Below are 13,834 nucleotides of genomic sequence, written 5' to 3'. Positions count from 1 at the left end.
GACCGGCAGTTCGTTCGCCAAACTCGTTTCTTTCAATGACTCTGCGCCACTTGGTGAAAACGGGGCCGCTTCCATTTTTTTCCTTCTGCGGATAATTTGTTTCGCGATGGAGGAATTGTATTATATATTTTTCCCAATATTTTCACAAAATTTCCAGGCATTTTCCAGCGAGCAAAACGTTTTATTTACTCGTGCTCTTTTTCGTGTATGTTTAATTTCCTGAGTGAGCAAAGCGAGTTGGGAGTTTCAAAAGAAATTGAGCTGCCGGCGTGTTTTTATTATCAATCATCCAAACCGTAGAGAAGCAAAGCAAACGCGAGAGCCAAAATATATATAAAGAGCGAGCGCCAGTTCTCGTTTGTTCGCTTTCTTTGAAAATCGTAAACTTTTCTACCGGCCGTGTCAATATAGCCGCGGCGCAAAACTAACAAAACAACACGTGCCCGTCAATTTTTTTCTCTACCTGCCAAGCATCTCAATTCTGCGAAAGGCTTTTGTTTTCGTGTCGGTGTTTGGGTAGACAAAACGAAATAATAAAAATAATTGGTCCATTTTGCTACCTAACCAATAGGTTATCGTTGACTTTCAAACGCCTACAAGCTATTTTAACGAGGAAACTTTGCAATAAAAATAATAGGGGAGCTTCAAAGAATACATTTTGGTGGATTTTTGTAGCTTTCGCTTTGTTGGGTAATATAAATACATCATTATTTGAGAATTTGATAATAGATTTTTCGTAAAGATATTTTTAAAAATTTCCTCCTCCCCATTAGAAGGCAATGAAAGTTTGAAAATCAATTGCGATCAATTTAATAATGATGATGCTGGTGGAATGAAAATTTATTTTACATCTTATGATAGATGCATGAAATATCATCATCTAACTTTTTTGCTTTTAGCATAGTATAGACTTAAATTATTGATTTTCTTTTTGATTTGATAAAAAAATGCAATAAATTTGACTTTTAGACGAGAAAACTGTGATTCTTGTACTTCTGCATCTGCGGGCAGCTTCAGCTTGAAAGGTAAAAAGTGATCTATCTGCTCGTGCGGCTACGAACCAATGCAAAAAGTACGCCAAGTGGAGCGATTTGGGAAAGAGTTGCCGGCGGCATTACGGCGGACATCGTAGTTGTAATGCGAGTGTCGAAATTGACGCCATAAATCAATTTAAGTGTGAGGATTTGCAGACGAGATTGGCAATCTGGAACGGCTTTAGAGTTTGTCGGTGAAAAAAGAAACTTTTTGTAATCTGAATAATCAGGAAAAACTTGTTCAGCTAAATCGCGAAGACTATTATAAATTCCAACTGGTGAAGTGTATGCGGTTTTATTCATTTTTGTATGGCATATTCTGCTAAAAAAAAGGGAGCATTAAATTTAAATCCAGTAAGAGAAGGTTTCAATTAAGTCTAGGATTATTTAAAACTGTTAAAATAAAAAATTTCTCATTTTTAACTTCCTTTGATTAAAAATAATTGATATAGATTGAAAAATGTGCTTATCCAGACAATAATTGCATATTTTAACTAATAAATTATTTTAAATACCAATAAATAATAAATTATTATTAAGAAATATAATAAATAATAATAAATTAGACAAAACTGAAATTAACTTGTTTTTATTTCAAAGTTAATTACGCCTCTAGCAGCCAAATATCCACTCTGAAAATTCGCATTATCACACTCTTTAATCTGGGAAGTAATTGTTGCAGCAAAAGTGCCCTTTCGTATTTGTTCCAATTCCAAGCTAAAAGTAAAAAAATGTGGTAACGCGCAATACCTTAGTCCGTGTGTAATTATCGTACACGACCATCGCTTTCACGAAACAGAAACAAAAATCTATATAGTGCGCATTACGCGGCGTGCGGCACGCAGAGAAGTGTGTCGCGCCATTACTGTTAGCGGAGCGAGTTTTTCCTGTAATTTGAGCCGGAATTTATTGGGGTGTCAACAGGGTTGGGCTGCTTGGTGGAGCAGAGTGAAAAAGCAAAAGCCGCTCGCTACTTTTTCTGCCGTCCTCCAGAGGAAATGTGCGTATTATTGGACTCGTTCGCCTCGCCTGCTGATCCAATAAACACGCCATTTATATACCGTTTCGCACCTACCTAGTTGCGATCGGTGGGAGAAAAAAAAATAAAAGAAAAAAGAACCAGCCCAACCTGCTGCTACCATCGACAGCAACCCTCATGACAATTATAGAGAGACTTTTTGCTTCACTGCTGGAGTTATTTATTCAGTGCTCAGCACCTAAAGCTTATGGGTGTAATTAATCAATTGACGAGAGAGTTTATAAAATTGGTAGCTTTTTAACGAGTTAAACTTTGAAGTGACGCGTAAACTGACAGTGAAACTCGTCTTTTTATAATTCTAAATAAATTATTAAAACTAAAATTGTATAATTTTTTACATTATTTTGTCTCTTCCATCCATTTGAATGTAAATTTACGCGCAGGAAAAGAGGAATCGGAATCATCCATAGCTGAAATCTGATTATTTACCCAAGTGAAAATCACATTTGAATACAAACCCTAGAGTCAAAATATGAACTCGTCCAAATCGTAAATTCAGTGACATGCATCACTATGTCGCCATGGTCTCCAGCCGAGTGTAATAATTACAACTCCAAAAGCAGAAATGTGTGGTTTCTGTAGCTGGTGGATTCCGAATTTGCACTAGAAGCTTATTCGTGCGAGAGACGTTTGCAAATATTTAGATTTTACATCATTATCATTCAAGTGAGAAATGTAGCAAGGATACACTCATTAATTATTTAATCGTCATCTCAAACTTTTTCTCTTTTTATGAAACATCCGCCAATATCATCCTTAATTAGAAAATTTGTTCCCTTTTATTAAAAGAAAGTAAACTAATTTCAAGGTCCTCATTCTGCCACCCCTGGAACTCGGAATTGGTCTCCAGCTCTGTAAACATCCTTTGATGTTGAATGCTTCAAACCTTAATTAGGTGGCTGCCAGTCCTTTTCGATCGTTCGCAGAATCCCGCCAAGTGCCAAAAACGCCGAATTTCGATTGTCCCATTTCGGTGCTGGGAAATCGTACAAAGCAGCTACCAACTCGGCGGCCGCAGATTAATTGGCTTTCTCCAATTTCCAGTATTACACACATACCTTCACACACGCAGGGAAACGGAAGAGACTCTGCTCAAATAATCTCTAACGGTTCCTTCCGTCCCTTTGATCTCTGGCTTTACTCGGACACAGAGCTGCTCTTTCTCTAATTTATATACTTTTCGTGTGTCGAACCGGTGAGAAGAAAATTCAAGGCGTGTCTAACAGTGGGAAACGAACTGGGTGTTTATGTAGTAAAGGAACCACAAAACTTCAAAGTAGGCAAACGTTTTTACAAAATAAAGTTTGAGGTAATTTAGAAAGTTTTTTTTTTCGTGGTGCGTTTTAACCCTGTACTTTGATCATTAAAGTACGGTTCCTACTAATTTGCATTTCCTTTACTTTTTTGATCCTGCAATAAAGGATAAAGAGAAAAAAGTTTGAGTGGACTTTTTATAAAAGATCACAACTCGTTCAAAGCTGGAAAATAATTTAAACTGTATTTTGCTCTTAATGATTTTGCTTAGTTCTTTTTTATTTCTAAATTGTAAAAGGTTTCAGAATTTACAGCTATCCAACTTTTTTTATTTATTCTGTAAGATTTAATATTAAATTTATTTAATTAATGTAATAAGTGAAGATTCAATGAAATAAAAATATTCATATAAAGAAGCACAACTTTTCGGATTGTTTGTGGTCTTTTTGTCTTTGCAAGCTTTGTTAATTAATGTGGTCACTTGACTAATCCTGAATGCTAATCTAATTAACTTCCACAAATTGCGCCCCCTCCTAAATTGTCCGCCTGTATAATTATAACAATATAGACTCCTCCACTAACTTAATAACCCTCTTGGCTGAACTTCAAAATTTTATTTAAAATAAAAAAAAAATGTGTTACTTTACACAAATTCAAAATTTAGAAAATAATTCATTTTTTCCACATTTCAAATAATATTATTTATTTGATTTTGATTGTTATTTTTAAAGAATAATCCAGGTATCAAAACTCCTATCTTGGTCTGCTCTGCGCAGCCCGTCAATAAATAAACAATGAAGCTCAAAATTGTTCCTTTGTATAACATTCAAAAACCACAAGCTGCCTCAAATAATCAGGATTATTTGCGTCAGCCAGAAAATCCAGCTGTTTTTCCACAGTTCAAACAGGCAAAAGCGAGCGGGCAGAAAAGGCCGAACCCATATATATACGGTTGAAAAGTGATTTAAAATTTAAATTGTGACGGTCGGAAAATGGCTTATTATTACACGCGGCCACCAAGGGCTGACCGGTTGGGCTACTCGTAAATAATTCATGCTGGGTGTTCGCATACATTCGCGCTTTGCACACCGCGGCTATTTTTGATGCTCTGCGCCAGAGACCAGCAGCATTTTTGGAAATTACTTGCACGCGTGCTACGCGAAAGTGCCGTGGAGTACGTGCTGGACATACCAGCATCATCAAAGTTTAAACGACCACGTGTAATTTGACACGAATAGTACCTAAAAAGTAAAAAGTGATGTACAGAGTGTGTGAATGATTATGAATGCTCCATTTATTCTTTGCAACTGCATGGGTCACTTTTGCAAGAGAATTAGCCAAATGGATGAATAAAAAAGTCGGAAAGAGGCAATAAAAATTAAAATTATAAAAGAGAGTGAGAAAAATGGTAGTTAATTTGTGTTGAAAATAAGTTAAAAGAACAATTTCATTGAACTTACCAAACTTGAAAAAAATACAAATTTTGTTATTTTTAAAATATGATATTCGATTCCTGATTTCTATTTTATTTTTAATTAAAAATAAAGTCTAGAATATTGGATAACATTGTTATTTTTTCTACCAGCATCATTTAGCGTAATTTTTTTCCAACATCAAGCTAGATTATTTGCATGACATTTTTGTATATTTTGCGTTAAATGATTGCTCTATCTGCTCACTCGGCGCTGTATATCTCTTTTTATCAGAACAAGTAGCGCAATCAAAAGCTCTTTCACGTATGAAGTGGGACCGCTAATAGAACGTGTCAGCACCTTTGAGATAACATCGGTGGACAAACAAAAAGTTGGCACCAACGCAATAATTTCGCCTGCCCAAATGGGCGGTTCGCATGTTCTAATTTGCCTATTTCTCGCTGCGCAGTCTGCAATTTTCCTCCCGCTATTCATCACCCAACCTTTCATCCTCCTCTTGACACGCCATTGAATTAATTTGCAGCGCAACGAAGAGACAATAGAAAAGAATGATCGGCGTGCAGAATTATTTATAAAACCCAAAGGCAAGAAGTGGCTTTTGTACGCGCTAAACCGACACTCGGAAACTTCTCCTTTTATTCAAATTTGGCTGGAAAAAGTAAACCAGTGGTAACTTTTTCCAAAAGTCGTAGTTAAGAAATTGTTGCTTTTTTAGGCTGTCACTTTTAATAAAAACTTTCAAAGTTGCTGAACTGTGTGACGTTTGAGACACATTTTAGCTGATATTTTCTTTTAACCATCCCGCCAATTGCGACTGCTGCTTTTTTGTTCACGTCTCAATTAATCCTCTCGATTTCTCTCGTCGCGACAAGTCAGTCTCATGAATCAGTCTTGGTGCTTATCTGGTTGGCGTGCTTGCTCTTGCGACAAGTCACTGCAATCCTTATAAATTTCACATACAAAAAAGTTGAGAACCTAATCCCACTTGAATTCCTTCGCGTCTGAATCCGCTTAAAATTAGATCTGTTTGCTCTTGGTGAAGCAAACAAATTGCAGAAAAACAGCCAAGAGTATGATTTAAATCTGAATAAATCGTGAATTTATAAAATAGGGATGCAGATGATTTCTTTTTAAAATCATTCATTTGCAGACTTCACACCTATTTACTTTTATGAGCCATTCTCTAGGCAAATAAAATTTTTTCTCAAGCAAAAAATTTTAATTCTAAGAACAACTAGAACAAGTCTACAATTTTCTCTAAAAATTAACGTAATTACAAAATGAATATTTTTTTTGGTCATTGATTTATAATATGAAGAAAATTAAGTATTTTAAATATTTTACAAATAAATTAGAAATGAAAGTAATTTAATAAAAAAAAAATAATGCTAACATACGATTTAAGAAAAAAGTTCCTTTAACAGTTACCGGCAAAAATCTAGAACAAAAATAGTCTCCAAGCAAAAGAATTAAAGGAGGTGCATTTCTTTTGAAAGAATTATTTATAAAGAATGCCTTCTGCGCAGCATGTTTTTTCTTCTCCTCCGGCGTACAATTGCTCTAAAGAAAATTGGAGCGTTCTACAAACCTTGAACTTAAATTCCGGCTCGACGAGTTTATTTTGCGAAAATTAAAAGCGCCCTGCTTTTTCTCCATTCCGGCAGTTGAAAAAGTACATAATGCACGGGACTTGGCATTAAAAGCTACACTTCTTTTATTCTGCACACACACACACACACGCCCAGCAGCTTGTAGTGTGTTTGCTTTAAAGCACAATTCTTTTTTGAATTCATAAAGCCGCCTGCTGGCTGCTGCAGGAAAATAAATCTGCGGAGAGAAGTAGCTTTTCTAATTTATACTAGCAGCATGAACTTGGCTGTCTCTCATTTAGCTTCAAATAAGTAACGTTCAAAAACGAGACTAAGGAAGAAAGTTCAGAGCAATTATTTGTGCCGTGCCGAAGTAACAAGTTGCGAAAAAAAACTTCAGCCCTCCTCTTTTATTTATAGCGAGCACTACTTTTTTATTGCGCTCAACCCTTTCTAATCCGCCCACTCGCAATACATCAAAGTAATTGCTGCCGATGGACACGTCAAGTACGCGTTGCGAAAATTAATAGAGTCGGTTGATAACATATATCAAGTCTGTTTTTTGTACAATTTCGTTTTGAATGTATGCAAATTTTTCACCCCTTGATGATGGATTCAAGCGTAATTTCAATGCATGATCGTTTTTTTGTGGAGCACTCCATCGTAAATTTTAATCAGAGGACGTTTTTACTTGCCTTTTGAAAGCACTTTAATCACTCTTGCCGTCATGAATATGCACGATATAATGGCATCCGGCAGTATAAACGGCAAGATGCTCAATAAAACTGAACTTTTCCGCCGGAGAAGACGTAATGACATTTTTATAATCATATGCACGACTGCAAACTCAAGCCGGAATTATTATTTAAGTCCGTCGTAAATTTTACAGCCGTAAAATTTGTAAAGAAGTCGGAGTGAAATTAATTTTTTATTAGTTTTTATATTCTCAGAATTTGTAATGTTGACAACAGCTTGACGATTAATTAATTTATTTCTAAAAAAAAAAACAGTTAGCTTAAAATTAAATATCTTTGTTTGGTAAAAGCAAAACAAGCGAATAACTACGAAATAAAATAAATTCTCAAAGATGCAAAGACCAAATAATGTAAAAAGTCCGAAATAACGTTGAAGTAGAACTAAAATAAACTTTAATAAATTAAGGGCGCGATGGAGATATTCACGCTATTTTTAATAAACATAGCCTGCAGAGTCAAAAGAATTTACCCAGTAATATAATTTTCCTTGCATTTTTGTGCACATTTTAAAATTTTTTCAGCAAGATTCATGTGGCCATTTCATTAGCTTTTTAATTCTTTTAAAATAATTTGTATAAAATTCAACGCTAAAATTCAGTAGCAAAAAAGGAAAGGGTAAAGCTGCTGGGTTCAAAATCATTTTAATATTATAAAAGATACTTGAAAAAATAATAATGGGAGTTTGTGCTAAAATTTAATTTAACACATCTATCTTCTCTATAGAACCTTTACAGCTGGCTTTTCTTCAAAGCTTATTCTATTAGGAATTTCCCTATATGAATTAATTTACTGTCAAACCATAATATCTAAAAATAATTATTTTTAACGCCTCTTGACTTTTTAAACTAAATTTCATTATATTATTTTTAATATTCTACGATTAAATTTTTTTAACAGGTTTAAATTTTAATTCGAATTTTGAGTAAAAATAAGTTCTCAGGCTTACCCTTCTTAGGCTGGAAAATCCTCAAGTTTGAAATTCGCTTGACCAGCCACTGGGCCAGCGACTGTTGGTGGTGGTGGTGATGTCGGTGGTGGTGCGAGGAGGACTTTTTGCTGCCGCTGGCCACCGACTCGGCCGTCGGGCTCTGTGCGCCGGCGGCCGAACTGCACGGCTGCTGCGTCACTACCGTCCCTTCACTCGGGTTGGCCGCCTTGCTGTTGGCCGGACTGGCCGCCTCCTGCACCACTGCGACCGCCACCGAGGAGGCGGACGAGGAGGGGGCGGCCGGCGGTGACGTCATCTGAGCAGTGCCATTCTCGGGCTGCTTGGCGACGACGACGTCCTCGAGTTCGGCGGCAGCTTCCTGGTCGGGACCGCGCCGAGCCACTGTTGCGGGCATGCACTGACCGAGCACGTGATCACAGGGCTACAGCTGCTGAGGCCTCGCGCACCCACCACACTCGACGGCCGGGCATCGGCGAGCACGGCCCGCCGACAACGCGCAACGAGTACCACCAATCACTGTCTGAAATCAAACAAATCACAACAATTATTACAACTTTGCAACAATAAATTAATTTAATAATGTTCCGGTCATCACAAATAATTAGAGAAAATTTATATTGTTGCTTAATATTCTGATTGGGTATCCAATCAGAAAGCGCAAAGAACATTCGAATCAAGATTTATTGCTTGGTACCTTGAAACTTGATTTAAATTATGTTTAAATATCATAAAAAATTATTGATCAGAGATCAGAAACTAGCAAATTTAAAAAAAAGAGGATTCAAAATTCAAAATAATACTTTTGTATTATTTGCTTCTTTTTTTATAAAATAATTATATTATATTTGTCAACTAAAAAGGTTTTTATCCTCTTTTTATTATAAAACTCCATTTTTTTCGATTTAAATTTTAAATCAAACAAAAAAATTAAAGATTTTAATGACAAATATGGTTGAAAATAGATTACTTTATAAGTCTGGAAAGTTCTAACTCGTCGCCCTGAATTAATTTTGCATGTAATGCGTCGCAGATACAACAGCTCGGTCCTCTTGCCTATAATCACAAGCTCTGAGGCAGTTTGGCCTTCGTCATTCCCCAGGCGGCGGGAATGCGAGGGAAGTGCCGGCGGACGGCGAAATGACCAGAGGGCGAACGAGATTTTTGCAGCAAACAGCCTCAAAGTCCCGAGAGACGATTTCCTTTTTAACATCACAAAGGCAGCTGGTGGCGGCCGGGCGAGGGCGGCGCCTCTCACGCGCAAGAAAAGAGATTTGGGTCGTCGTCCTGCCCTGGCTGTCGCGCGCTATAAAAGCAAGGACGAGTGTCGGCTCATTAGGGTGTGCACGCCTGTGTGGCAAAATTCGCCACGAAAGAAGAAGAAGAAGAAGGTGCTCGCCCCAAAATTCAGCTAGAGCTAGGCTGACGAGTTTACCTTTAACATTTGAACTTGCGATTTGGCCCGGTGCGTGGGAGGCTGCGAATTTCATCTCTAGGATAAGAAATTGCTGCTCTTTCGGTGAAATGTCACGCGGTATGAATAAATCTCCTGAGGCACACGATGTAAATTTCCACTCTGCAAATATACTTGTCGCGTTAAGTAAGTGGCCCTTTCTCTCCATTTTCTTGAAATGAGAGTTTTGATTGAAATGTGGAGATTAATAAGTATATGAATTTTAATCAGCAAATTGATTGATATTATCATTGAAATTTGAGCAAATTGAGTAAAATGATGTGAAAATTGTAATTTAAAAATTTTAGAGAGTTAAATTTTCATATTATTTAGGTATTAAAGAGGGGAAACTAAATGCATGATATTAACATACAGTAAGTGATTAATTTTTTCAAATATACTGATCATTTATAAAAAAAAAAGGAGATTTCTAAATGCACAATTTATATTAGTAATCTGGAGAAATGTTAAAATTTTATTCCAGTTTTATTTCATGACATATAAAATGATGTAATGCTAATATGATATTGACTCTATTAATATTTTTTTGGTACATTGGGAATCTCTTTTTTTGACACTTTTACATTTTTAATCTTTTTTGTTCTGACACTAGATCTTTATTAATCGTATCATTTTAATCAATTTATAAAAAGTGCAAAATATTAGTTTCGACCATATTGAATAAAATAACCAAAATAATAATACTTTTTTTTTAAATTCCCAATATTTTTTAGGTATTTTATAAACTTTATTTAATAATTAATTTCTGGTCTTTTTTTGAAATTACACCATTCTGTTCAAATTTAAGCAGTCGCTCTGTGAAACTAATGAGACATACAGTTGGTTTTGAGCTCATGATCCGCAAGTTAATTGCGAAATTCCGGTGCGTGAGGAAAGTGGGTTCACTGCTGCTCATGACGAGAGCAGCAAAACCACCTTTCACACCTCGTCTTGTTCTCTCTCGCTCACCCGAACCAACTGTTGTTGCACGTCTCGAAAACGCAAATATTCCCAGCCCGGGTCGCGTGTAAGTACCATATTCTCGCCAGGGGAAAGCCTTAAAGCCTTTGAGTGAGGATCACAATTACTTGGGGCAATCAACCCTTTCTGCTGTCCGGGAAGCGAGTGTGCTCTCTCTGTGTGTTGCTGCGCTTGTTGACACACACAAGACTGCTGCTGATGTGTCGGAGGAAGCTTTGTATCTCTCGCGCGCGCTCTGAGATCAAACAGCAGTCCGGACCGACAAACAGCAGCAGCTTCCTTGGCGCTCACAAGACCACGGAATAGTTGGCCTGCAAAAAAAATGTCTTTTGCTCAGAGAGTGGGTTGAATTTGCGTCTGGCTCGCACCAAACCGCAGACGGAATGTTGCTAATTCATGTTCAAAAATTTACCAAGAAAAATTAATTTTTCATAGAAATAAAAATGAGTTTTGTTCCCCGGCCCAAGAGGTCCAAGGACAAAACTGTTTAATTTCAAATAATCAAACAACTAAAGAATCATTCTCAAAAAAGTGAGCTCTTTTTTAATTTTACATGTTTATTTGAAAATTTTAATTATTAGCCCTTTTTGTTGATTTTTTCAATTAATGAAAAAAAATGAACTACACAAGGAAAACCTGTTCTTAATTTCATATCTAATTAGAATGAGAAATTTCCGATAAAGAAATTCCGCAACTTTCCAAACAATGCCCTCCACATATTTCCAGCACTTGTGGAACTTCATTCCAGATAACTGCTGTGCACAGGTAAAATGGAAGGGTTCATAAAGGTAGATGTGGATAACAATGCCCCCAGGTAAAAGCAGAATGGGAAGGAGAGAAAATTCGCAAATAATTGCCTCGACGCACAACGGTGCAGCGCATAAAAGAGGCAATTTTGGCGCATTCCTGTTTAAGTAAGTGGAAAATATGTAAAATTCCATATATCCGAGAGCGTCAGAGTTGCACACAATACTCTCGCTCCCTCGTTTCTGAAAATCGCTCTGAAAGGAGGCTCTTTTGTAGTATCATTTCCCGCCTTCTTTTTCGCAGAATTTCCTCCCTTCGTTTTTTTCCAGAGCCATGGAAATGAAATTCAGAAGTCTTATTTATGCAGTCCGCGTGAAACCCACGTGACACTTCATTAGGGGTGCGAGTTTCTGTAAAAAATATTTGAGCAAACAATACTATGGCTATTGTAAAAGCTCAAGCGGAAATAAAAAAGTTTCGAAATTGGCACTTGAAGTTTGAATTATGAACAAAAGTTAGCTGGAAGGATCATATAATAATAATGGTGCTGATTTGCCTTGCTCTTTGTGCCGTGAACATTTTTTCGCAAAGTTACTTTTTACGTGCAAACTTTCTGCCGAATTTCCGTGCAGCTGCTGTGTGTGTGTTATAATGATCGTGTCCTGCTGATATTGAAATCGACTCTGTATGGCTTTTCCGGCGCTGGGCGACGAACTATTGCTGCGCAAAACTGGAGGACAGTGTCGTAAAATTGTATGTTACGTCCGCAATAACACAAAACACGATGCGATTTTGTCCCATGCTTTGCTTTGAGTTTGAATTGCCAATCTTGCAGGTCCTCCAAAACATAAATATTTTACTTCCGAATTGAACATCAATATAGAAATTTTTTTTAATATGAAAAGTAGTTCAACCAGAAATTATATTTATATCATTTGTGAAATAATTTATGATACGTTCCTTAAAATTATTAATGAAAAAAAGATCTACATCAATTATTTGCATAAAAGCTTTTTGTTTTACAATTTTCTTGTATTTTAGCAGCAAAATAGGGAGAATGTCATATGTGTCATAACAATGGCCTGTGAGGTTGATCAGAGTACAATTAATTACTCTTACACTCATTTGTCTTGCAACTTGTGCAACTTTGCTCTTTTGTACTGCACTGTCAATTATTTACTTTAGCTTTGACCCTTGAATAAATTGAATAGAGTTGCATTGATTAATGAACTTTAACTTGTTATCATCTTACAATTAACCTAATAACAGAAGTGTTACTTATCCTTTCTTGCAAAAATAAAAATATGGTGCAATTTTCACTCTATTTAATTTGAGCTCTTACGCTGCTGTTATGGTTGAATTTGCCAAATGATTTCTGACCAAAAGTAAATGTTAGGATAGCGTTTTGATCAACATTATATAAATTTTGTTTGTAGAGTTTGAATTTTGACTCCAAGGAGTATTTAAAATGGTATAAACTTTTCAATTTCTGATTGATTAAAACTAAATATTTGCTGGTATCAGGAAACGTAAAAAATTGATCAATAAATTATTATATTGTTTGGATACCTAAAATAATCAATTTTCCTCACGTGAATTGAATTCTGTAGGATATTAAATTGCCGGGGGGTAAGAAAAATCTTGCTAAAATGGCCCACAGATTTTAAGCGGAAAACTTCACTCCACGTGATGGTTAGCGAGTTAATTTGTGTTTCAGAACAAATATTAAATTACAAATTTAATCAACGTTGTGAAAGATAACCACACCCTCTAGAGAAATACGCTTTTCCCGAAAAACTAATTTATAAAAATAAACTTCTAAAAATTTGTGTTCAAAAAAGTTGACGCTGTTCCCGTTCGAATTTGGTGCGGCTGCCTCGCACCAAAATCAATGCAGCTGGGCATTTTGGCGCGAAACAAGTGGTTTATGTGGCACTCTGGTTCAACATAACGTTGGTGCGGTGCCAACGAGGGCGAGCGAGCGACCCACCTGAGGAGTTGTCCGTGCTGACTGGCCGACTCTTGCACTTCACGAAACGCGCGGGACGAGACACCACTGTCGGACGCAAAGCGGAGGAGCAAGTAAGCAAATTGAAAGGACGCGAGCGACCCACACCGACGGACGTGAGCGGCTCAGCCGGACGAGGAACACTGCTGCTGGTGCCTGCGTCGCTCCAGCAGCTCCCTCCTGGGCGCTCTCTCCGTGTGACCCACCGGCGCCCGCGCACAGCCGCACTTTTTACACACTCGCCCGCAAAAAGAGTTGCTTTACTATGCACACACCGCCCAATCTTCAAGCGACAGCTGTTCATTGTTTTTTATACAATACAGATTAAAACCCAGCATTCGTACCAAACGACGAAATTGTGGAGTAAAAACGAGATTTCATTTTTATTTTAACCGTTTCAGTCTCTTTTTAGTTTGTGCTGTTTTTCCAACGCTTTTTTCCACTCCATTGAATTTTCTAGTATTATTTTTTATTTCATTTCAAGACAAATAAACAAAAAATTAAGGCTTTAAGATATTTCCGTGTAAGCAATTTACAATTTCAGGCAAAACATAAGAAATGGATGAGTGCATTTTTTCTATGGGAAAGAAGATAT

General features: G+C 36.8%; 1 protein-coding gene across 1 annotated transcript in view; it reads right to left on the bottom strand.

Moving 5' to 3' along the window:
* The window catches only part of LOC132205928 (Kv channel-interacting protein 1-like), a 55,950-nt gene extending 42,586 nt beyond the window's left edge, over positions 1-13,364 (bottom strand). Inside the window, exons 1-2 of the mRNA XM_059635317.1 lie at positions 13,222-13,364; positions 8,051-8,573 (exon numbers count right to left, since the gene is read on the bottom strand). Coding sequence (XP_059491300.1) covers positions 8,051-8,447 — 397 coding nt within the window. The 5' untranslated portion in view covers positions 8,448-8,573; positions 13,222-13,364. The remainder of the gene's footprint in view (positions 1-8,050; positions 8,574-13,221) is intronic.
* Positions 13,365-13,834: the final 470 nt, after the last annotated feature.

Source organism: Neocloeon triangulifer, unplaced genomic scaffold, assembly GCF_031216515.1.
Source record: "Neocloeon triangulifer isolate White Clay Creek 2 clone unplaced genomic scaffold, ASM3121651v1 ptg000003l, whole genome shotgun sequence".
NCBI classification, from domain to species: domain Eukaryota; kingdom Metazoa; phylum Arthropoda; class Insecta; order Ephemeroptera; family Baetidae; genus Neocloeon; species Neocloeon triangulifer.
Note: the sequence above shows the minus strand (reverse complement) of the source record. Positions and strands in the feature narration are given on the sequence as shown.